At 37.0% G+C, this 27,026-nt stretch overlaps 1 protein-coding gene across 1 annotated transcript; it reads left to right on the top strand.

Moving 5' to 3' along the window:
• The first annotated feature begins 5,634 nt into the window (after positions 1 to 5,634).
• ZNF30 (zinc finger protein 30) lies at positions 5,635 to 18,334 on the top strand. Its single transcript, XM_021700821.2, is given in 4 exon segments — positions 5,635 to 5,645; positions 16,812 to 17,163; positions 17,165 to 17,850; positions 17,853 to 18,334. Coding segments are annotated over 3 exon segments (1,323 nt in total). The 5' UTR covers positions 5,635 to 5,645; positions 16,812 to 16,849; the 3' UTR covers positions 18,176 to 18,334.
• The last annotated feature ends 8,692 nt before the right edge of the window (positions 18,335 to 27,026 follow it).

The raw sequence follows: 27,026 nt of genomic DNA, 5'->3' as shown, positions 1-27,026 counted from the left end.
GACTTTTGGGTTCTTGAATGGGGCCTGGTCACTAGAAAGACCAAGCCATGTTTAGAAGCTTGAACCCTCAGGGGTGCCTGGGTGGCTCAGTTGGTTAAGCGACTGCCTTCGGCTCAGTTCATGATCCTAGCTTCCTGGGATCCAGCCCTGCATTAGGCTCCCTGCTCTGCAGGAAGCCTGCTTCTCCCTCTCACTCTGCTGCTCCCACTGCTTGTGCTCTCCTGCTCTCTCTCTCTGTCAAATAAAGAAAGAAAGAAAAAAAGAAACTTGAACCTTCAGCTCTAGCTCCCATTCTCAGGGCAGGGATAGGGGGAAGGGACTGGAAAATGAGTTAATAATTGATCATGCCTATATGATGAAACCTCCGTAAAAATCCCTAAAGTACAGGGTGTGGAGAACTTGCAGGTTGGTTAGCACATCCATGTGCCAGGAGCATGGCACACCCCATCTCCTCAGAGACAGAAGCTCCTACACTTGGAACCTTCCAGACCTCACCCTGTGTATTTCTTCATCTGGCTATTCATCTGTATACTTTATCATATCCCTTAATGTATAATAAACCGATAAACTTAGTGTTTTCCCTGAGTTCTCTGAGCTGTTCTAGCAAATTTTTGAACCTGAGGAGGGAGGTGTGGGAACCCCAATTTATGGCCAGTTGGTTAGAAGTACAGGTGACAACCTGGGACTTGTGACTGGTTTCTGAAGTGGGGGCAGTCTTGGACTGAGCCCTTAACTTGTGGGATTTGATGCTAACTCCAGGTAGATAGTGTCAGAGCTCGGAGCTGAATTGAATTGTAGGGCATCCAGCTGGTGTCAGAGAATTGTTGATGTGTTTAAAAAAAATACATAGTTGGTGTCAGAAGCACCGTGAGTGTGAGAGTAGAGGAAACCAATGCATGTGTCCGAAACACAGACATAATATTAATATTTTGGTGTGCATTCTCCTCCCCCCGCCCCAGTTTTTTGTTAGCAGATATATAGGGTTTTATTGTATCTGCAGAATAGAATCACGCTAATTGATATGCAAAGTAGGAAAGACTCTTCAACCCTTAGACTAAAACAGGGAAACTATAGGACTCAATGTTCTTTGCGTGCAGCAGGAAGAAGAGGGAAGCACCAGTGATCCTCTTGTTTGAAAAGCCTTATCGGTATTTACACATTTTGGGATTATAGCAATGTCTTATAAAAAATATAGGTGCAGGTGAAAGGACTTCCAAGGATCTGTTGTACAAATTATTCTTCCAGTGACAAATTTATATAAGAAAAGAGAGTAAGATGATAGCAGTTGTGAACATGTACACCAATCTCCAAGTTGCATAGGAAGAACAGGATTCAACCTTTGTTAGTTATTTCAGTTTTGCATCTTGTAACAGAATGGTGCCTCTCTGTAATTTCTATAGAGAAAGAGGAAATTTAAACATCAGAGAAATCTTTCCTGCTATTTTTTAAAAGAAAAGTTGCATTCTTAAGGTCAGGCTCTAAGTGTTTTCATTAAAATTATAAGAAAACATGCCAGAGAGAAGTAAAAAATGGAAATAAATTATGTCCTTTATAAAAATGAAATGAGGGGCATGTCATGTTCTTCAATAATAATAATAGCTAACTTATGTTAAGCCAATTTTCTAGTAAGTGTTTTAAATGGATTTTCTTACTTATTCTTCAAGATAACCATATGTAGTAGTTGATATTCTTATCCCCATTTTAATGATGAGAAAACTGAGCTACTGAGGTGTTAGTAAATGCCTGATCAGTGTCTTCTCTATTTTCTCTCTCCCGTCTTGACGTTATCCTGAGCCCACAAAAGAAGTTCTGGTTTGGGTGGTATGGCTTCTTTTTCATTTAGAATGTAGGAATGATTTTATTTAGGAATGGGCAGAAGCCCTGAATAAACACTTTTCCAAAGAAGACATACAGATACCTGACAGACACATAAAAAGATGCTCAGTATTGCTCATCATCAGGGAAATGTAAATCAAAATCACAATGAGACACCACCTCACACTTAGAATGGCTATTATAAAAACGACAAGAAATAACAAGTGTTGGTGAGGATGTGGGGAAAAGGGAACCCTCGTGCACTGTTGGTGGGAATGCAAACTGGTGCAGCCACAGTGGAAAATGGTATGGAGGTTCCTCAAAAAGGTAAAAATAGAACTACCCTACAATCCAGCAATTCCACTTTGGGTATTTACCCAAAGAAAACAAAAACATGAAATCAAAAAGATATCATCACCCCTATGTTCATTGCAGCATTATTTACAATAGCTAAGATATGGAAGCATCCATCAGTAGATGAATGGATAAAGAAGATGTAGTACATGTATACATACAATGGAATATTATTCATCCATAAAAAAGAATAAAATCTTGCCATTTGTGACAACATGGAGAGACCTAGAGGGTATTATGCTAAGTAAAATAAGTCAGAGAAAGACAAATACCATTTGCTTTCACTTATATATGTTGAATATAAAAAACAAAACAATCGAGCAAACAAAACAAAACAGAAACAGACTCAAAAATACAGAGAACAAATGGGTGGTTGCCAGAGGGGAGGAGGGAGGGAGATGGGTGAAATAAGTGACAAGGATTAAAAGATACAAACCTCCAGTAAAATAAGTCAGTCACAGAGATATGTAGAATAGAGAATATAGTCAATAATAATAACTTTGTATGGTGGCAGGTGATAGATTTATTGGGGTGATAATTTCATAATGTGTATAAATGTCAAGTCACTGTGTTATATACCTGAAACTGAAACTATACTTCAATAAAAAAAATTCCAACCCAAAAAAAAGAGAATGTAGGAATGTAGGGAGGAGGATCTGTTCAAAGCAGAACTGTGCAGGCCAACATTCGATCTAGATCAGCCTCCCCAAAATGAAGGCCTGTCCAGAAAACCTGCTGACGTGTCTAATTCTGGCTTCCGTGAAGAAGTGCTGTTGTTCTGCATCCAGCTGTGTGCATCTTGGTTCACTGGGGTTTGGATTTATCCAGAATCCCTCTGTTCTCCAAAATTTCATGTGAGGGTGGTTGTAACATCATTTGGAACCAAAATGTGGGGACAAGAAGGTTTATTGGCTGAAGTTATTGGGAACACTAAAGCCTCCTTTTCTTTCAGCTCTGAATTTTCTAGAGTTTGAACTTCTCTGGTAGAGGAACCCCCCAGGAAGACTGATCGGTTCTTACATTTCTAAAAGCATGGCCCATGTAAGTTGCTTCTCTGTGAAATATTGGGATTTTTAGACTACATAGATATTTTCATTAAGCACCATCTCATTACCTGCTTGATTCCTCCGGTTTGAAACAGTGCCAAACAATTGCTTCTTCCTTATGAGGTCCCCTTTTCTAAGTGGTGTTCATTAATTCATTGAGCAAATTACGGAAAAGATCACATGTGATAAATCTTTGCTGAAGGACTGTGATGGAACAGTGAAGGTGTGAAGTCTCATGAATTATTTGAGCTCCCTGTGTCAGTCAGTGGTTTTGTGAGTTTGAGATATTGGCCTCATTTGACCGTACATCAGAAGATTTAACATTTTCCACAGACCTACTAAGATGGGATTTTGTACTGATTGGTCTGTCTTAATATGATGAGATCACGTGCTCTGTGAGGCTTTTAGGAACACATTAGGGCCATGACTGTGACATGGAAACACTGATACCATCGTTCTTGCCAGGTGATGCCTGAGAGTGACAGTAGGTCAATTTTGTGGTGGAACGGGACCTGCCAGACTTGGGTGACATTCGTTTGATTCTGAATCATAATCCGCTAACTGAAAAACAGCAAAAGTGTTGAGTGAGGAATGCTGCATGACAATATGAGCTTATTATCGTAAGTTGCAGATTAATGTAGATTACCTGAATTGGGGAAATCAGAGACATTTGGTCAAATCTCATATAAATCTAAAATAATGACTAATTCTGATACATATTCACGAGAGGTACTTTTATGCCATCATGAAAATTTTTTTATTAATATAAGGAAAAATGTTTACGATATGATCTGACATAATAATCTTGAAGCTTGAGAAATTAACAAATTTGTGTAATATCTATTTTCTAAACTAAGGATTTTATGCTTAAAAAATGCCTATTTCTCTTAAAGGGAAAATAATGTAAAGATTACTATTCCTTGAGAATTTATTAGGTTAGGTACTGAGCAGGCAGTGTCTTTGTGTATGCTGTTTTATTTAACAGAGAAACTTGGATTATTTTATCAATTTCTCAACAGATCTGGAGTACTGTGGTATCCCACAGCATACAGAAAATTTTGACCGTAGCAACAGGGTTCTTCCAGAACATGCAGATATTCTGATTCATTTGCTTCTATGCTACGTTGAAACTTATTATCTCCTCTTCTTTCATCTTAAAACATTTTTTTTTTTTTTCAATTTCACCAGACATATGTGGGTTTGCAGTTTCAGGGATCAGTGACATTCAGGGATGTGGCCGTAGCCTTCTCTCAGCCGGAGTGGGAGAGTGAATCCTGCTCAGAGACACTTGCACAGGGATGTGATGTTGGAGAACTATAGTAACTTGGTCTCACTGGGTAAGTTTACCTCTGTCGATAAATTAGAATCTTCTCCCCAACATCGTACATTTTAGGGCTATCTTAAGAAGTGAACGTAATTTCTTCCCTCTGTCCCCAAAGAAATGGTTTGAGCTTTGTTAGGCTGGAAAGGATGAAATGGCAGGATTAGAACTCTGGGGTGTTTATTGCATAAACATTGACAAAGGCCAGATTTCCCATTATGTTTATGCTCAAAATTGCTATAAATGCACTATTACTATCTGACCCACCTGCAGGCAAAACAGCTAGACACAGGGTCCTGATTTGTTCTATCTGAAGAGCCTGTGCAACTTATACAGTGGGGGGGCTGGATAAAGAAACTTAAACCTGAAGGTACCTCACTTTCTTTCTTACAAAACAATTACCCTGATTTTGTGGTTAAAATTTATAATTCATGAACTTTGCATTTAAAATTAAATGAGTATCCTATAGATACATATGTCTCAAGAAACTTTTGGTTTTTCTCTTAGAAAAATAACAGTAATAATGTTAGTAACTCACATTGTGCTTACTGTGTACCAGTCACTATCCTAAGCTCTTTACATGTTTGTATCTGATTTGTATTAACTGATTTTTCTCCTCACAATCACCCTATGAGATAGGGATTATTGATAACCATTTCAGATGAGAATGTTGAAGACAGTTTAAGTGTGTTTCCCTAGGTCACACAGCTGGTAGGAGGCAGAAACAGGAATTTGAACCCATGCACTCTGGTACCAGAGTCTGTGTTCTCAATTACAAGGTCATGCTTTCTGTCAAGACACAGGAGAGAGAGAAAGAAAGAGAGAGAGAATAGATTTCACTTAAAATAAAACCTTTTGCCCATCTATTTGGATTCTTGAATCACCTTGCCTTTCCCGGAAGTACTTCTCAATGTCATTTTAGTCTATTCCAAGTTTAACCTAAGCTCAAAGTATTTTTTAATTCCTATTTTATTTCTTTTCTACATTGTATGGCATTCTTACCTTGTAAGCTGGACATTCCATTTCTAAACCACATCTGATTACTTTATTGGAACAATGGAAAGAGCCGTGGATGATAGTGAGGAAAGATCAAAGAAGACAATACACAGGTGAGTAAGAGCAGGTCAGGTAGAGAAGCTCTCATTGCTGGAAGTAACCCATGTGGTCAGGGAGTAGGCACATTTCTGAGCTGTTGTTTGTAACTTTCCCTTCAAAGGCCCCAGCAAGGCCTGCATAGAAAGCCTGAAACTTGGGAGAAAGATAAATATCTCACCAAAATTTCCAAAGAAGCTTCACCTTTACCAATTTTATCATTCCCTCACCTTCTCATATTTCCCTGGTCATCTTATTAGGCCTGCTCTCTTTCCCAGTGCAATATTTCAGCTATATTTTGAATTTGACTGCTTTCCGCTCCTCTTCTGCATTTAGATTTATTTGTATATTCTGAGGTGGTGATAACTGAGCAGAGATAAGAACAAGAAGGGATTAGGCTGTATAATTATATAGAACATTCCAGGCAGAGTGAATAACAAATTTGCATTACTTGAGGTGGAAATGAGCTTTGTGTGATTCAGGAGCAATGAGCAGAGTGGAACAGAATTAATGAGGGGAGAGTAACAAGAAAAAAGGGAGAATATCAGAAGGGACCAAGTCATGTATATTTTTTTGTTAATTATCAGGAACCTGGCTTGTTTTCTAAAAGTGACTAGAAGCCATGATCTAATTTACATTTTTCTGATTTAAAAATTTAAAAAAATTTTTAAAAATGAGATGAAGACTAGAAAGCCATATTAAATTACACAGCTTAATGAGTTATTATAAAACAGATATCCTTAAAACATCAATCCTGAGCAGAAGTAAAACATTTAAAAAATAATAATTTCAGGGGCACCTGGCTGGCTCAGTCAAAGAGTGAGCGACTCTTGATCTCGGGGTTGAGTTCAAGCCCCATGTTGGGTGTAGAGATTACTTAAAAATAAAATCTTTTTTTTTTTTAATTTTTTATTTATTTATTTGAGAGAGAGAGAGAGCATGAGAGGGGGGAGGGTCAGAGGGAGAAGCAGACTCCCTGCTGAGCAGGGAGCCCGATGCAGGACTTGATCCCAGGACCCTGGGATCATGACCTGAGCCGAAGGCAGTCGCTTAACCAACTGAGCCACCCAGGTGCCCAAAAATAAAATCTTCAAAAAAATAAGCAGTAATAATAAACTAATTAAATAAAAATAATTTCAGGCTTACAGAGAAGTTGCAGAATTCTACAAAGAATTTTCCTATTCTCTTCACCCAGATTCTCCAAATGAGGAGATAAAACTTCTCCAACTCCCCTCAAGCCCTTTACCAGCCTCTACCTAATGACAACCCTTTTTTCTCTCTCTCCCTGATAGATCACTTCCAACCACATCCAACCTTACGAAGCACCCCAAACCTCGCTATCGGTTTCACTACCTCTCCTCCAATTAGCCTGCTAACCTTTTAGATGAATATCTACTGGTTATTTTGAGGTTCTCAGGTCTGCAGTTACCCTCCATCGCTCCCCTCCGCTTTTTCCTGCACAGATGCATAGAGGATGGACTGAATGGGGGCAAGGGTAAGAATAGGAAAAGCTGCCGCGAGGCCAATTCTGTAGTGCAAACTGGGGGTGATGGTGGTTTGGATTAGAATGTTAGTGGTGGAAAGTGGTGAGAAGGTATGGCACTCGTAATGGATTTTGAACATAGAACTAACAACATGCTGGTGAATTATAAATGGGGGTGGCGGCAGAAGGACATGAAGAAGGATGAGCAGGTTTTGAGTTGAGCAGGTGAATGGTGACACAACTGCCTGAGATGGGAAAGAGAGAGAAAAGGCAGGATGGAGAGCAAATCTAAACACGCGTACTTTGAATATGGGAAGCTTGAGATGGCTATTAGAAATGCTGACGAGGCTGTTGAATATGCAAGCCTGAGCTCAGGGAGAGTATAGGCTCACACTTGGCAGTTGGGTTGTATTGGCATATGGCTGGTGTTTAAAGCCAGGGGAGTGCATGAGGTCTCCCAAAGAGCCAGTGCAGACAGAGGAGTCTCACAGTTGTGTCTGTCGGCGGGGCTGCACAAGAGACTGTTGAGAAGCACATTTTAAGGTAGAATTAAGTGGTACCACCAAAGACAAATGAAGAATATGTTTCGGGGCGGACGAATGATCACTGAAACAGGAATTAAAACAAGAAATGAGCAATGGCCTCAATATTTGACCTTCCCAGAAGGGGAAATCCTCAGTGGCATCAAGGAATGAAAGCCTGATAGGAGTGGTTTAAGCAGAATGGGAGTGAGTACCACAGTTCTGTAGAGGCATTGCCTATGAAGAGATGGGGTTGGTTGGGACATGGGGTTACACCTGCATGATTGATGTCGGGAACGCTTCCACAGAGTGGTAAAAATGGATGAATTAGGAGGAAATTATTGTGGAAGCAATGGCCTTCAGCTGGGTGGGTAAGATGGTGGAATTTTGTGCATAAGAGAAAAACGGTGACAGTGGATGTGGATGTCGATAACTTAATTGATATAGTAGAGGAATGAATATATATCTTTTATCTTGTGTTTTCTCAGAGCTATAAGAAGAAAAATGATTAACTGAAAATTAATGAGGGGAGGTATGAAATCTTTGTTGTTGAGTTTACTCATGCTATGCTGACTTATTCCCTTTTTGATCATTGTCTCTTATGCAGACAGGGGTGGTGATAATAGCAGTTTCTTTATTGATTCTCTACTCTATGCCTGACACTGTTCTAAGCATTTTACACGTTATTGCCTTATTGATTCTCCCGGCAACATTGTGAGACGTTTTTCAGATTGCTATCAGTATTTTATTATCTGAGGGAACTAAGACTTGGGATGATTAAGAAATTTTCCTAATTATAGAGCTAGTTCTTAGAACTAGAATTTAGACAGAGTTGGCTTATCTTTAATAATCACTGTGCCATTCTGCATTTGTATATTCTTCTTTTAACTGAAATGTATTGATTTAAACAAATATGTACAGGGTTCTTAATTGATGGATTTTATGTAACTCTTTATTTTGAAATAATTCCTAACCAGAAAATTTGTGAGAATAATACAGAACATACATGTAACCTTTACCTGGAGACTGTTAATATTTTATATATTTGCTTTTTATCATTCTCATTCTGTCCCTTTCTCTTGAAATGACTTCACCTTTACCCTAAATGTTTCAGTGTATATTTCTTTTTCCTTTTTTTCTTTTATTTATATTCTTTTATTTAGAGAGAGAGAGAGTGCACATGAGCAGGGGGAGGGGCAACGGGAGAGGGAGAGAGAGAATCCCAAGGAGACTTTGCTGAGTGCAAAGCCCAACTCCGGCCTTGATCTCAGCCCTGAGATCATGACCTGAGCCAAAAACAAGAGCCAGAAGCTTAACCAACTGAGCCACGCAGGTGCCTCCTCACTGGTATCCTTTATAGAAAAAAAATAAAATTCAACCCAGTATCCAAGACAAAAATCATGAATTTCATTTAGTAGTCTTCTTACTTTAATCTCCTTTAATTTGAAAGAACTCCTTGGTCTCTCTTTGCCTTTTATGATCTTGGCACTTTTGATGAGTACATCTCTTTTGCAGATTGTTTCTCAATTTGAACAATGTTTCAGTTATTTATTCGGTGTGAGCCCAGGCATTCTTACTGTATTCAGTCAGTTGTAATCTTCTACTATCATTTTGATATTCAAATTGTCTCATATTTGGCAAACGGGAGCCTCTTCATGGTAGCCTCTGTGTCCTTTTTTACTTAAAAAAAAAAAAACCCTTATAATGAAATTTAGTTTTAATATGTGAGCTAGAATATGTAATTAAATGGCATTCACAACTTAGTAAAGAGCAGCTCTAGTAGGATATGGAGATGTAAGTGAGGGCAAGAGATGTAGACGCTGGAGTCTGCTGAGGAGAGATGGCCCAAGAGTGGCTGGGAAGGAGGAATGTCCTAGAAGAAGATGCAGCATCCTAGCAGTGAAGAGAAGGCAGGAAGAAAGACATAGCATTCTTTTTGATAAAATGAAGGTCTTTTGCAACATTTCAAATACAGTTCTGTGGTTGAAAGTCATATAGTTAGGAACATGCACTAATTATTTTTCATTTAAAAAACAAACAGAAGAAATTTAGCTTCTTTTTTAAAAAGCTGATATAAGTTCTAATAGAAAATGTTCACGTTTGACGGGAAGGGGAAAGAAAAAGGAGAGAGGGAAACAAACCATAAAAGATTCTTTTTTTTTTTTTTTAAAGATTTTATTTATTTATTTGAGACAGAGAGAATGAGAGACAGAGAGCATGAGAAGGAGGAGGGTCAGAGGGAGAAGCAGACTCCCTGCCGAGCAGGGAGCCCGATGCGGGACTCGATCCAGGGACTCCAGGATCATGACCTGAGCCGAAGGCAGTCGCTTAACCAACTGAGCCACCCAGGCACCCTAAAAGATTCTTAAAGATAGAGAACAAACTGAGGATTGATGGAGGGAGGTGGGTGGGGGATGGGCTAGACAGCTGCCGGGTATTAAGGAGGGCACTTGTTGTGATGAGCACTGGGTGTTGTATTTAAGTGACAAATCATTGAATTCTACTCCAGAAACAATATTACACTGTTACGTTAACTAAGTAAAATTTAAATTAAAAAAGAAAAGAACAGAAAATGTTCATGTTTGAAATTTATAATTTTTTTCAGAGACTATTATTTGCATTTAAAATTTTTATTTAGTTTCAGTTCTGTGTCACACGTTTTGATGGGCTCCCACCTATTTTTTTTTAATTGACACTAACTCTCTATTTATTCCTATAATTATTCAGGATTTGATTAGAATTGATTTTCAGAAATGGAAATTACCTGAAGAAAAGTTTTGTTGTTTTTTTTTTTTAAGATTTTATTTATTTATTCATGAGAGACAGAGAGAGAGAAGCAGAGGGAGAAGCAGGCTCCCCGCTGAGCAGGGAGCCTGATGCGGGACTCGATCCCAGGACCCTGGGATCATGACCTGAGCCGAAGGCAGACGCTTAACCGTCTGAGCCACCCAGGCGCCCCGACAAGTTTTGTTTTTTTTTTTTAACACCTATTTCGTAGCTCTTTTCTGTATTATATATTTATCTTTGTGTATTAGTTTTTGCCATAATAAGTCACAAACCTGTAAATTGGTTCTGCTGTAACAAAATACTACAAACTTGGTGGCTTAAGACAACAGAAATCTACTGCCTCACAATTCTCAAAGCCAGAAGTTTGAAATCAAGAAGTCAAGGGCATTCTGTCTCTGAAGGTTCCGGGGGAGGATCCTTTTTTGCTTTTTTGTAGCTTCTGGTGGTTGCTGGTAGTCTTGGCATTCTTTGGTTTATAGCTACATCACTCCCATCTCTGCCTCTTGTCACAGCATGTCCTCCTTTGTGTCTGTCTCTGTGTGTCCTCTCCTTTTCTCGTAAGGACACCAGTTACTTTAGATTTAGTGCTCACACTAATCCAAAATGACCTCATATTAATGAATTACATCTATTTCCTCACATTCTGAGGGAGGGGGAAACCACTATTCAACCCTATACACTTTGTATCTAATCAGTCTACATATATCACTTTGAGGGCTTTTTGTTTTGTTTTTTTTTTAAATAAATTGTATTGTTTTTAATGTTTCTTAATGTATGGAAATATGCCGTTCTTAAAAGTCTGTTTTGTTGTGTTTTGGTTTTGTATGTTGCCAACTGAATTAAAATCCACATAAAAGTTGTAAAAGTAATACAGCAATCCTTAAAACCATCACGTAGATTCACCAGTTTTTAATATTTTGCTTTGTTCTGTATCTATATAAAAAAAGTTTTGCTATGGGGCACCTGGGTGGCTCAGTTCGTTAAGCGACTGCCTTCGGCTCAGGTCATGATCCTGGAGTCCCGGGATCGAGTCCCGCATCGGGCTCCCTGCTCAGCAGGGAGTCTGCTTCTCCCTCTGACCCTCCCAACTCTCATGTGCTCTCTCTCTCTCTCTCATTCTCTCTGTCTCAAATAAATAAATAAAATCTTTAAAAAAAAAAAAAAGTTTTGCTGTACCATTTAAGTAAGTTGCACAAATTATAACATTTCATCCCTAAATACTCAAGAATATACTAAAGAAAAGGACATTATATTCTATAACTACAACAAGAAAATAATTTTTTTTTTTTTACCTGCAGCACCTATGAGAGGGTCATCTTAGGCTCAAATGAACATTCAGACTAAGACTGCCTTTGGTGATCTTGGCTTTAACTATTCGGAATATCACACAGCAGGCACACCAGCATGTTGTTCGTTCTGTGTTCAAAATATATTATGAGTGCCATACCTTCTCACCATTTTCCACCACTAACTTTCTAATCCAGACCACCATCACCCCCAGTTCGCACTACAGAATTGGCCTCCCGATGACCTTTCCCATTTTCTGAGTCCATATGCAACTTGTCTCTCAGTGGTCTTTTTTTACCATAAACAATATTAGTAAGATAGTTCACCACGTACCACTTTGTCATCTAGAATGTAATGCAAGCCACATATGTAATATAAAGTCTCCTAGTGGTGAATTTAAAAAGAAAATGGTAAAATTAATAATGCATTTTGTTTATTTCAATATATCCCAAATATGATCAGTTTTTATGTACAATTACTATAAAATTACTAATGAGATAATTTACATTTCTCTTTGCTCTAAGTCTTCAAAATCTGGTGTGTATGTTACACTCACAGCACCTCTCAATTTAGTCTAGTCACATAGCTGGTGGCTACCATATTGGACAGGCTGCTCTAGAGCACTGCTCCCTTTATCTTTGCACTCATCTTCTGATTTACATGATATTTATGAAGTGTCTTTCTTTGTCACTTTGCTTATCTTTGCCATAATGGGTAGAAAATGAAAAATTTTGAATTCTCAACTGTGTTCAATAAACACTAAATATTTTTTAAAAGATTTTATTTATTTATTTGACAGAGAGAGAGCACAAGCAGGGGGAGAGGCAGGCAGAGGGAGAAGGAGGCTCTCCACTGAGCAGGGAGCCCGATGTGGGGCTTGATCCCAGGACTCTGGGATCATGACCTGAGCCGAAGGCAGATGCTTAACCGACTGAGCCACCCAGGTATCCCAAATGCTAAATATTTTTTAAGGCACAAATTGATGTCTGAAGTCTTCTTTGAAACCTTAAAAGATAATGGATGCAATCCTTTGAGCAACACATTGAGAAAACTGAAGGACAATGTAGTAATGATTTATTTCACTACTGTATCATCTTTCTGGGCAATGCCAGAATTCTTCCACTTCCTTATTTTAATTTTTCTTTTTTGTACACTGGGATATAATTGATAATGATGAAATAGCTTTTCAGATGATGAAACAGAAAAATGTCCCAAGGGAACATTATTCTTTTATTCTTAAAGGAAAAATAGATGATTGGTATCCCATTGTATATCTTAGTTCCATGAAAAGATCCAGTAGAACCCTATGTAACTGTAAGGTAGAATGAAATTTATTCTTTTTTGAAAATAAGTGAATTTTTGTCTTTGGAAGGTCTTTAAGAAAGAATAAAAGTCAGAAAATATTAATTCTTACAAATAGAACTGCTTAAAAAAAAACAACTCAAAAACTAAAACTTAATCCCATGGGCCCTGATAATTTATGGAAGGTTAAGACATGTCCCAGGAAGTATGTTTTTCTCAATTTTGTTTAACCCAGAGACAAGGAATTATGTTGGTTTCACTTCTTGGTTTCCCCTGCCACCTTTTTGGTCATTTTTCAGCCTTATCTGGAGGATAGAACATTATCTTCTCAGGAGCAAAATTCTCCAAATGTACACAATTGTTGGATGTGTCATGGTTGTGTGTATATGAAAGTCATTTCAACCTTTGAAAGTGTATTTTCTTATTTTTTTATTTGGAAGATTATTTGGATCTGTTGATAAGAAAATGGTGGCACAACAGCATTTAGGACTGTAGATTATACATTTGAATGCTGTAGTATAGACAATACTATGAGAAATATTATGATCAGGATTTCTAGTCTGCTTCTAAACCAGGATCAAAGACTAGTACTCAAATTCAACCAAAAGAACAGATTCCATCCCTGATCCAAAGAGCCCACAGAACCCAATATGGAGGGAATTATCCTTATTACCTAACTTGGTGATTTTTTACTTGTTTCCTGGGTCATTTTAGTAATCTTATACATCTCAGAGAGGTCTTTAAAGATGTGAGTACAACATTCTAAGAGTCATATCTCTGCCTTGTTGGGCCAGTATATTTTCTAAACAGAATCTGTCTAGAACCACTGCCTATCCAATTTCTTGGATACGAGTGCTATACCTTTGTGACATGATCCCAATCTAGTGGTCCTGAACCACAGTGCTGTATAATTCTCCCCATTTTGAGGTCATCTGGTATAGTATGACATGAAAAGCCCTGAGAACAGAAGAAAGCAGTTCAAAATTCTCCTTTAATGGTGGTTGAAGTTTTTTGACAATAGTCAACGCCCAGATTTTCTCCTCTTTGAATGAAATGATCTAAATAGCCTTTTTTTTTTTCTGAGAAGTTGGAGAATTGATGGGCCAAATTGATCTTAAGAGATAACAGAAATCATCCTAAAGGCAGACAGTCAGTTTAATGAGATAACATATCTGATCCAATTTTTCAGTTGACTCTTGTGTGCAAATTCAATACTTATCTGTAGGGGCCATCCCAGTGGTCTAGTTTTGGTCGAAATGCCTGTACAGCTTATCACATAACATGGAAATATTTTTAAAAGGTAAACATTTTTGTCTCAGTGGGTTAAGCAGCCAACTCTTGATTTTGGCTCAGGTCATGATCTCAGGGTCCTGGGATCAAGCCCCGAGGTTGGGCTCCACACTCACTGGGGAGTCTGCTTGAGGATTCTCTCTCTCCCTCTCCTGTTCTGCCCCCCAGTTGCACAGATGCATGCTCTCTCTGTAAAATAAATAAATTAAAAAAAATATATATCGACCACTGGATTAGAGTGATAACAGTCCAAACCCACATTATTTAATTTTTCCCCTTGTAACTAAACAGTAATCTGTGTGGTTTTCCTTTTACTTTATTATCCAGGAATATTCATTTCTTTAGCAACTTGTCATGTTGTTAATCCTCATCAGAATAAAAAATATCATTATTTGTAGGAAGGTACTTTGTTACTATAGTTTCTTGTGTAACTATTTCTTAGTGTTCTAAACTAATACTTTTTGGTTATCTTGAAACATAGTTCCAATGAAAAGAGAAAGACAAATTATTTGACTCTTTACTAGTAGTTAAATACTTTTTCTAGGGACACCTGGGTGGCTCAGTCATTGGGCGTCTGCCTTCGGCTCAGGTCATGATCCCAGGGTCCTGGGATTGAGCCCCGCATCGGGCTCCCTGCTCGGCGGGAAGCCTGCTTTCCCTCTCCCACTCCCCCTGTTTGTGTTCCCTCTCTCGCTGTGTCTCTCTCTGTCAAATGAATAAATAAGATCTTTAAAAAAAAAAAAAAAACTTTTTCTAAGTATGAGATTATTCAACAACAAAGATAAAAATTTTTTTTTCTGTTCACTTGTAAGAATTACTATGGATTCATCTTTTATCCACCCATTATCATTGATTCAGAATGTATAATTGAAAATAATCATTCATGTGTTCCTTTTGTCATTGTATTTGCCATACAGAGCTCCATAGTAAGTCTCTTCCGTTTCTTGAGAAACATATGAGTCTTCAAAATTTACCTGACTTTTTAAAGGCAAAGATATCTGAGGTTCATCTTGTACCTTTCCTGCCTCATTCAAGAAATTGTTTATTTCTTCAGGGATTATCTATATTATATTAATGGGTTATCAGTGAGTTATTTGTATGATATTGTCTTTTAATTATATCCTAATTCTTTCTTTTGTCTAGAGATTTGTCTTTTTTCCTTTTTTTTTTTGCAATCAATTTCTGCTGTGTGCTAGAGAGTTATAGTTCAGTGAAATAGGGGTTGGGCCTGCTTTTGGAGTTAGTTTTCTGTTGCTTTGTAACAAATTACCACAAATTTAGTAGCTTAAGACTATAGTCCTATGTAATCAAATAATTGTATAGATCAGTTCAGCACAGGATGGCTAAATCCAAGTATCAGCTGTGACTGCAGTTCTTTGGGGCATGAGGTCTTCTTCCAAGTTCACGGGTTACTGGCAGAATTTATTTCCTTCTCACACTTTCCATGTGGCCCCCTCTGTCTTCCAGCCAGCAACCAGCAAGTCTTGTCCATCTCACACTTTGAAGGTCTCTGACTTCTCTTCTGCCCTCAGCCAGGAGAAAGCTCTGCTTTTTAGGGCCTACCCAGATAAGCCAGGTTAATGTCTCCGTCTTAAAGCAACTAATTAGTAACCTTAATTACATATCTTTTGCCATGTGATGCAACATATTCACAGGCATGATGTGGGCAAAGGTCATGAAGGCCAAAATATTTATCACAGGTAGGTCTGGGAGAAGTAAATTAAAACTTTTGACAAAGAGAAATAATTATATAATTGAAAACAGGTAGGAATTACAAGAATTAAGTGTTAGAAGATAAAGACATGGACATCCTAAGACAAGGTCAGCAATTTACAGTATCCTGATAAAGTGACATTTTACCTTAAACATATATAGGATGAGAAGGATCCAGTCTGCAAACAACACATGCCAAAGAATTTTTGGGAGATGACATCACCTGCAGATGGAACCAAAAGATGAGAAAATTTGTGACACATTCTAAGTGCTGAAAGGGGAAAGTGAGGTAAATAGGGAACAAAGAAAATTATGACTTGATATGAGGCCTGATAGGTAAGCGGGGATCATATTAATGAAAGATACATGGATTTTACTCTAAGTGTAAAGAGAAGCCACAGTGGGGGGAAATGAAATTTCATCTGTATCAGAAACATTTATAAGAAATGTTAAACATATCAGTGCCCAGGAACTTGCCTTGTGTATTCTGATTCAGGAGGTCTGGGATGATGCTGGAATATCAGTTTCTCAACAAGCTCTTCAAAGATTCTGATCCACACCTAATATCAGAAGTGAAACCTATTTTATCACCAACGTTGGTATTTTAAAGAAACTCTCATTAATCTCTGTATTTCTCTTTGACCTGTTTTTGATTTTTATAACAGTATTTTAGTATTGCCTAGGCTATTTATTTCTAGTAGATATTTTCAGTGTGTCTCTTCCATAGAAATCTCTATTCCTATATTTTCTCATATAGGAAAACAATATTTGGGGGGTTTTTTTTGTTTGTTTTCTTTCAGATTTTCAGTTGAAGGATGAGACCGTCAGCTCTAAAGAAATGCCCACTATTGAGAAATGTACATCTTTTGCTCTACATCAGAGACTTCTTAACAGAGAGCAATCATGTGAATGTCAGGAATGTGGGAAGACGTTTTGTCAAGGCTCAAACTTTGTTCAACATGAGAGAACACATTCTAGTGAAAAAACGTGCAAACGTAAAGAATGTGGGAAGAACTTTAGTAATGGACATCAACTCACCATACATCAGAGATTTCATATTGGTGAGAAACCTTATAAATGTAAGGAATGTGGGAAGGCCTTTACCACCTTTTCGTACCTTGTTCGACATCAGAGAATTCACACTGTTGAGAAACTATGAATGTAAAGAATGTGGGAAGGCTTTTATTAGAGGCTCAGGCTTTGTTAAACATGGGAGAATTCATACTGGTGAGAAACCATATGAATGTAAGGAATGTGGGAAGACCTTTAGTAATAGCCATCAGTTTACTATACATCAGAGTATTCATACTGTTAAGAAACCCTATGAATGTGGGGAATGTGGAAAAGCTTTTTATAGTAGCTCATACCTTGTTCAACATCAAAAAATCCATAAAGGTGAGAAACCCTATGAATGTAAGGAATGCGGGAAAGCTTTTATAGTGTATGGAAAACTTCTTCGGCATCAGAATATTCATACTGGTGAAAAACCTTTTGTATGTAAAGAATGTGGGAAGGCCTTCAGTACCTTCTCATACCTTGTTCAACATCAGCGAATTCACACTGGTGAAAAACCCTATGAATGTAAAGAATGTGGAAAGGCCTTCAGTAGTAGCTCACCCCTGGTTAAACATCAGAGAATTCATACTGGTGAGAAACCCTATGAGTGTAAGGAATGTGGGAAGGCCTTTACTGTGTATGGACAACTTACTCGACATCAGAGTATTCATACTGGTGAGAAACCGTTTGAATGTAAGGAATGTGGGAAGGCCTTAAGACTTAGTTCATTTCTTAATGCACATCAGAGAATTCATGCAGGGGTAAAGCCCTACAAATGCAAGGAATGGGGAAGGCCTTTAGTCATGCCTCATACCTTGTTCAACATGAAAGACTTCATACAGATGAGAAACCGTATGAGTGTAAAGAGTGTGGCAAGGCCTTTAGTTCTGGCTCTTCCCTAGTTCAACATCAGAGGATTCATACTGGTGAGAAACCCTTTGAATGTAAGGAATGTGGCAAGACCTTTAGACTTCATTCATTCTTTAGTGAACATCAGAGGATACACACTGGTGAGAAACCCTTTAAATGTAGAAAATGTGGGAAGGCCTTTAGATATAGTTCAGCCCTTAAAGTACATCAGAGAAACCATATGTGTGTAAAACCCTAAAAATTTAAGGAATTTGGGAAGTCCATTATGTATGGCTTAAACATTGTTCAGCATCAGAGAATTTATGCTAATGAGAAACATGGATGTTAAAAATCTTGGTAGGCCTTTAGAAAATATTCTCCTATTAGAGAATTCATAATGGAATTCAGAAAACATAAAGCCGGGGCACCTGGGTGGCTCAGTTGGTTAAGCGACTGCCTTCGGCTCAGGTCATGATCCTGGAGTCCCAGGATCGAGTCCCGCATCGGGCTCCCTGCTCAACAGGGAGTCTGCTTCTCCCTCTGACCCTCCCCCCTCTCATGCTCTCTATCTCATTCTCTCTCAAATAAATAAAATCTTAAAAAAAAAAAAAAAAAAAGAAAACATAAAGCCTTTATTTGTCATTCTTGTGTTTATAATATTTGAATCCGAATATTCTGGATTGGTGGCCAATTCAGAAAAGGTGGGAGACATTAATACAGCATTGATAGCATGAAAGTTTATATGACATACTCTAATATGGTTGAATGAACTAGTGAATAAAAAAACCTTCCAGTACTCTTAAATCATTGCTAAACTTCAGATAATCCATCCTGATTTTTAAAAAACAGTTTATATTGGAAAGCCTGCCATAGCACAGATGTCAATTCTTGTCATTGTCATGCCACCACTGTCAAGCTGTTTGACATTAGGCACCTTACTTTTTATTTCAGGGCATTGCTTTAAAATGGTGGTGATAGAACCTACATACTTGTAAAAACCTATGCTCAATATTTATTAATTTTATTATTAGCATTTTTAAATTTTTTTAAAGATTTTATTATTTATTTGACAGAGAGAGACACAGTGAGAGAGGGAACACAAGCAGGGGGAGTGGGAGAGGGAGAAGCAGGCCTCCCACAGAGCAGGGAGCCCGATGCGGGGCTTAATCCTAGGACCCTGGGATCACAACCTGAGCTTAAAGCAGATGCTTAACTAACTGTGCCACCCAGGTGCCCCTAATTTTAAAATTAATGTTATTTTAAAATTAATGTTCCAGGGGCGCCTGGGTGGCTCAGTTAGTTAAGCATCTGCCTTCGGCTCAGATCATGATCCCAGGGTCCTGGGATTGAGCCCCGCATCGGGCTCCCTGTTCAGCGGGAGTCTGCTTCTCCCCCTCCTTTTCGCTTGTGCTCTCTCTCACTGTCTCTCAAATAAATAAATAAAATATTTTAAAAATAAAATTAATTAGAAACTTACTGTCACAGTGTATGCAATTAATAAAGGTGTTAAAAGAAGGGACAATCATACACATTTGTTCTAGGACCATTTCTTGAAACAAATTCTCTCCCTCCATTGAGTTGCTTTTTGAAAATCAGTAGACTGCATAACATTTATTTCCGAATACGCTTATATACTATTGTACCATGTGTCTATTATTCTAACAATACCAAAGAGTATTGCTTACTGCACATGTCAAAACTGCTACTGCTTTGTTGAAAGTCTTTTTCAGTTACATATTTTAAAATCAGCTTGACAATTGCTATGGGGGAAAATGTTTTGGGGGATTATAATATGGATTGTATTGAATCTATTGATCAATATGGAGATAATTCACATCTGAATACTACTGAGTCCACCAATTCATGAACATCTGTTTCTTTTTATTTAGGTCTTTAATTTCTCTTAGCAATGCTGGGTAATATTCAGTCTTCCTCATATTTTGTTAAACTTATCCTTAAGTATGTCATAATTCTTGATGTTATGATAAATTCTGTTGTTAAATATATATAATATACATAAACACTTTATATATATAACAATATATAACAAATGAATATATATACATACATACACACACACACACACACACACATATATATGTATATATGTTGCTCATTTGTTTTTATTGTTGAGTAGTAGTCCTTATGGGTGAACCACAATCTGTTTATCCATTCACCAGATGATAGCAGTTTGGGTTGTTTCCAGGTTTTGGCAATCATTAATAAAGGCACTGTTGGTACTTTTGTGTGGACATTTTCATTTCTTTAGGTAAATACCTAGGAGTAGAGATGCTGTCATATGGTAACTACATGTTTTTAACTTTACAAGAAATTACCAAACTATTTTCCCAAGTGACTGTATTATTTTACATTCCCAACATCAATGTATGAAAGTTCCAGTTATTACACTGTTGCCAGCACTTGGTATTGTCAGTTTGTTTTTGTTTTCAGTTACTCTAATAGGTGTCTGATGGTACCTCACTGTGTTTTTAATTTGCATTTTCCTAGTGGCTAATATGTTCGCCACTTTTTCAAGTGATTATTTGACATCCACATATCTTGTGAAGCATTTATTTATTGGGCTGTTTGTTCTCATACTGTTGAGTTTTGAAGAGTTCTTTATATATTCTAGATATAAGCTCTTTGTTAGATGTGTGATTTATAAATATATTTTGTCCAATCCAGTTTTTTTTATTATCTTAACTATCTTTTATAGAGCAAAGGTATTTAATTTTCATATACTCCCATTTTATCAGTTTACCTTATGGATAGTGCATTTGGTGTTTTATCTTAGAACTCTTCGCCTAACCCAAGGTCATGAAGATTTTTTTTCCTGTATTCCCTTCTCGGAGTTTTATACTTTAACATTTTGTGTCTATGATTCATTTTGAAATAATTTTTGTGTAATATGTGAGGTTATAGGTTGAGGTTCATTTTTTGCATTTGGATGTCCAGTTGTTCCAACACCACCTGTTGCAAAGGTTGTCCTTTCTTTATTGAATTGCCTTTGAACTTTTGTCAAATATGAATCTTCCACCTCCTGATAAACATCATTATACCTGTTACTGGTCTAAGGAAGATTGGATGTATCAGAAAAAAATTATGAATAATGATTGAGACCATTCAACAAGTTCTGATTCATTTATAACCAAACTCTATCAATTCCTGTTTCCTTCTTTGATTATATATTTTGGACTCCGTGGGCTCCATAGTGTTTATGTTGTACAGGCAGTAGAAGTAAATCCAACATACTCATAGCCCCAGCCTCCACCCAGACCCTCCCCTACCATGATGACCACTCACCCCATCATCTGAGTACTTATTGTCTCCATTTATCTTTAACATTTTGCTACTATATAGTACTCATTTTGATGGATTTTAATTGTTTCCTTTCTGTGTAAACTATGCAACCTCCAAAAATATGCTTATAGATACTGATATTTGGTATTATCCAAAGAAATAATGGTACAAAACAACTCTACCATAATCTGAAGCACATACAGTTTTAAGTCACTGTTTTAGTGACATTTTTCCATGTTTTTTTTTTTTTTTAATTGAGGCATAATTGACATAACATTTTCAGGTATACAACATAATGATTCAACATTTGTATATACACTGTAAAATGATCATTATAATGTCAGGTTTCCTCCTATCATCATATAAAGTTACATATATCATAAATATTGTTGACTATAGCCACCATGCTGTACATTATATCCCCATGACTTATTTATTTAATGACTAGAAGTTGTTATATCTTGACTTCCTTTGCCCATTTCACCCACCCCAGTTCTGGCAACCACAAATTTGTTCTCTGCATCTATGAGTTCTGTTTGTTTTTCTATATTCCACATATAAGTGAAATCATATGGTATTTTTTTCCTGACTTATATCACTTAACATAATACCCTCAAGATCTATCCATGTTGTTGTAAATGGCAAGATTTTATTCTTTTTTACGGCTGAATAGTATTCCATTGTATATAAATACCACATTTTCTTTATCCATTCATCCATTGATTGTTTCCATAATACTGCAATGAATGTAGGGGTGCATATATCTTTTTGAATTAGTGATTTCATTTTCTTTGGATAAATACCTAGAAATGGAAATGCTGGATTGTATGGTAGTTATATTTTTCATCTTTCATCAACAGTGCATGAGGATTCCCTTTTCTCCACATTCTCATTGACATTTGTTAATTCTTGTCTTTTTGCTAATAGCCATTCTGACAGGTGTGAGGTGATATCTCATTGTGGTTTTGATTTGCATTTTCCTGATGATTGGCAATAAGCATCTTCATATGCCTGTTGACCATCTATATGTCTTCTTTGGAAAAATCTCTGTTCAGATCTTCTGCCCATTTTTAAATTGGATTGTTTTTTGCTACCAAGTTGTATAATTCCTTTATATATTTTGGATATTAACCCCTTATCAAATGTATCATTTGCAAACATCATCTCCCATTCAGTAGGTTGCCTTTTTATACTGTTGATTTCTTTCATTGTGCAGAAGCATTTTAGTTTGATCTAGTCCCATTTGTTTACTTTTGCTGCCATTGTCTCTGGAGTCAAATCCAAAAAATATCTCCAAGAGCAACATCAAGGAGCTTACTGCCTGTTTTCTTCTAGGAGTTTTATGGTTTCTCATCTTTTATTCAAGTCTTTAATCCATTTTGAGTTAAAGTTTGTGAATGGTGTAAGATAGTGGTATAGTTTCATTCTTCTGCATGTAGCTATCTGGTTTTCCCAGCACCATTTATTGAAGAGACTGTCCTTTCCCAATTGCATATTCTTGGCTCCTTTCTCATAAATTTAACTGACTACATATGCATGGATTTATTTATGGGCTCTCTATTCCATTGTGTAGGTCTGTGTGTCTGCTTTATGCCAATACCATACTGTTTTGATTACTGTAGCCTTATAATATAGTTTGAAATCAAGACGTATGATGCCTCCAGCTTTGTTCTTCTTTCTCAAAATTGCTTTGGTTATGTAGTACAAATTCAGTCATTCCATACAAATTTTAGGATTGTTCTATTTCTGTGAAAAATGCCATTGGGATTTTGATAGGGATTGCACTGAACCCATAGATTGCTTGGGGTAATATGGACATTTTAACAATATTATTTCTTCCAGTCCATAAGCATGAAATATCTTTAGATTTATTTGTGTCTTCTTTGATTTCTTTTATCAATGTCTTTAAATTTTCAGTGTAAGGGTCTTTCACCTTGATTAAATTTATTCCTAGTTGTTTTATTCTTTTTGATGTAATTGTAAATGGGATTGTTTTCTTTTCTTTTCTTTTTAAGATTCTATTTATTTATTTGACAGAGAGAGACCAGTGAGAGAGGGAACACAAGCGGGGGAGTGGGAGAGGGAGAAGCAGGCTTCCCGCTGATCAGGTAGCCTGACACGGGGCCCGATTCCAGGACCCTGGGATCATGACCCGAGCTGAAGGGAGATGCTTAATGACTGAGCCACCCAGGCGCCCCTGGGATTGTTTTCTTAATTTTTTCTTTCTGATGGTTTGTTGGTATATAGAAACACAACTGGTTTTGTATATTGATTTTGTATCCTGCAACTTTACTGAATTTGCTTATTAATTCTAATAGTTTTTTGGTGGAATGTTTAGGGTTTTCTGTATATAAAATCTTACCGTCCACAGATAGTGATAGTTTTATTTCTTTCTTTCCAATTTGGGTGCTTCTGTTCCTTGCCTAATTGCTCTGGCTAAGACTTGCAATACTATGTTGAATAAAAGTGGAGAGAGTGGGCATCTTTGTCTTGTTCCTGATCATGGAGGAAAAGCTTTCAGCTTTTCACTGTTGAGTATGTTTGCTGTGGGCTTGTCATAAATGGCCTTTATTGTGTTGAGAAATATTCACACTATTCCTGCTTTGTTGAAAGTTTTTATCATAAATTGATGTTGAATTTTGTTACATGCTTTTCCTATAACTGTTGAGATGATCAGATGATTTTGATTCTTCACTTTGTTAATGTAGTTTGTCACATTGATTGATTTGTGGATGTTGAACCATACTTTCATGCCTGGAATAAATCCCACTTAATCACAGTGTATGTTCTTTTTAATGGATTATTTTATTTGGATTGCTAATATTTTGTTGAGGATTTTTATATCTATGTCCATCAGGGATATTGGCCTGCAATTTTCTTTTTCTGTGGTGTTCTTGTCTGGTTTTGTCATTAGGGTAATTAATGCTGGCCTTAAATAAGTTTGGAAGGATTTCCTCCTCTTTGGTTTTTTTTTTTGGAAGAGTTTGAGAAATTTTGAGAATTTTTCTTTGTCTGAATACCTAGTCACATATTCTACCTCCCCAAAAGTATCAGCCAGTGTGAATTCGGTATGTATCCACTTTATAGAAATTTCACTTATATTTTTATTTATCTTTGCTCAATCCTTTCATGTGAGTTTAAACTCATTTAAGCTTCATACTTAATTTTTCTGCCATGTCATATAGATGTAATGGCATGTAAGATCTTTATGCTTATCTTTTTAAAGAAGTCTCCTTATGGGCTCATTTTTATGTGTTCAGTGTATTTTAATCCATAATGGTCTGGATTCTCTTTTATTGCTCAAATTTTAACAGGCCAGAGATGTAGCTCACTTACGTCATCTCCAGACAGGACTATATTAATTTTATAACTTTTTATTATTAAAATTTCCAAGTACAGTTTTTTAAATTATTAATAGAAACAGACTAGCATACCCAGAATACCTGAAGGTGGGGCTGAGATAAATACCATTTCCTTGCTTGGGCAGGGGCTCACATGGTTTGAATCTTGCAAAAGAAGAGACCACTAGGGCTTTCTTATCAGTTTGCCCAGATGTGAGACACAAGAGGAAGAAAAGCCTTCTACCTTAAACAAAAACGAACTTAAAATGGATCACAGACTGAAATAAAATGTAAAAATACAAAATATTTAGAAGGAAATGTAAGAGGAAATTGTCAGGATTGAAGGCTAAGTGAACTATAAGGAAACATTAAACAAAAGTATTGAGAAAAGGATCTGTTTCCACATTTAAAAAACAAGAAAAGAAGGAGCATCTGGCTGGTTCAGTCAGTAGAGCATGTGACTCGACTCAGTTGTAAGTTCAAGCCCCATGCTGCATGTAGAGTTTACTTTAAATAAATCTTAAAAATAAAGTAAAATGAAAACTAGGAAAAGCAAAAAAACCCCAGGGTGCCTGGGTGGCTCAGTCGCTGGGCGTCTGCCTTCGGCTCAGGTCATGATCCCAGGGTCCTGGGATCGAGCCCCGCATCGGGCTCCCTGCTCAGCGGGAAGCCTGCTTCTCCCTCTCCCACTCCCCCTCCTTGTGTTCCCTCTCTCGCTGTGTCTCTCTCTGTCAAATAAATAATAAAATCTTAAAAAAAAAAAAAAGAAAAAAAACCCCAAATAATAAAAACCTAAATGGAAATCAGTGAAGTAAACAGACTAAACTATAAAGTCGGTAAAACCAAAAGCCTTATGAATAATAAAATAGATAAGCCTCTAGCTAAGATTTATCACATTAAAAAAGAAAACACACCAATTATAAATATCAGGAATTAGAAAGGAGACATCACTACAGATTATACAAATATTGAAGGGGAATAAGGGAAAATCATGAACCTATCTATACCAATAAATGGACAACTTAAATGAAATGGACAAATTCCTTTAAAGGCATAAATGACTGAAGTTTACATAATAAAAAATAGGTAACCTGCGTAGCCCTATATCTATTAAGTTAAATTTGGAATTAGAAACCTGTGCATAAAGTTATTTACATCTGTTGCATCTCTATGATGGATATAAAATACAGTGGTGTACTACTACACACAGTTCCCCAACTTCCCATTCACGGGCAGCATTCATAGCTTGAAAATGGCTGCATGGTAAACACTATAGCTCAAAGCTGGACTTATTGTTTTATTAGCTGTGAAGATTTAAGAAAGTAGACATTATGTTAATAATTAAAAGTGTATTGTGTCTATAGTTTTCCATTGGGAACAACATAAAATTTTAAGGAAATATTTTCAGTATTCAAACTTATTACCCCATTAAGTAAATAAGTTACAACATCATTGATAAATGACTGAAGTTCCAACAAAGTTCTTTGCTGTTTCATTGTATTCTTGTTCATGAAAATAGAAATATTAACCGACATTTATTTCAAAAGAAGGCAAAAGATATGAAAGGACATTTTACCAAAGATATGTGGGTGGTAAATAACATTTTTAAAAATGCTCAAGGTCATGAGTCATTAGATAAATGCAAGGTAAAGCCACAGTGAGGATCTACTACTACCTACCTGTTAAAATGACAAACATTAAAAACATTGATCATAGCAATTGTTGGCTAATATATGGAAGAACTGGAACTCATTCACTGCTGGGGGAAAGTAACATGGTCTAAGCACTTTAGAACACAGTTTGTCAGTTTCCAAAAATTTAAATATTTCTCTGCCCTGTGACAAAGGTACTGTACTCCTAGATATTATCACAAGGGAAATGAAAGCGTAGACCCATATGAAGACCTGTACATTCATGGTCATAGCTTAATTTGTAATAGCTAAAAACCCATGTCATTTAACATATTAAAAGGTTAAAAAATTATAGTGCATTTGAATAAGGATTCTGGAAAGGTAGTGGATAGGAAGCACTAGAAAGTAATCTCCCTACCCTGACAACAATTGTACTGGCAGAATGTGTCTACTGTAATTATTTTGGGACTCTGGGATCCATTCAAAGGCTTACAACTTCCAGAGGAAGGCTTAAGCAGTAGTAAATTACAGTTAATTTGGGTTAGTGTCAGTCCTTAGCACTGTAGCCGCTCCCATCCCTTATCCCCTTGCCCTGTGGTAGGCAGCTATGTGTGTGTCCCTGGAGCAGCATGCATGCAATTTTTGGGAGCCTGGGTAGGACCCCACTTTCCAAATATTGAGGATCTGTGCTCTAACCTGATTGCAGAGGTGAAATCACAGTAGTGGGCAGCCATTTGTGCAACCCTTATCCAATTGTTGCAAGCCCCTCCCTCTCTGGCAGAGTGACTTTCAGGGAATTTAGGTACCAGCACATTTTTTTCCCCTTCATTTTTCTTTC

This window comes from Neomonachus schauinslandi, chromosome 16 (genome assembly GCF_002201575.2).
Source record: "Neomonachus schauinslandi chromosome 16, ASM220157v2, whole genome shotgun sequence".
Lineage (NCBI taxonomy): Eukaryota > Metazoa > Chordata > Mammalia > Carnivora > Phocidae > Neomonachus > Neomonachus schauinslandi.
This window is presented reverse-complemented; position numbering and strand designations above follow the sequence as displayed.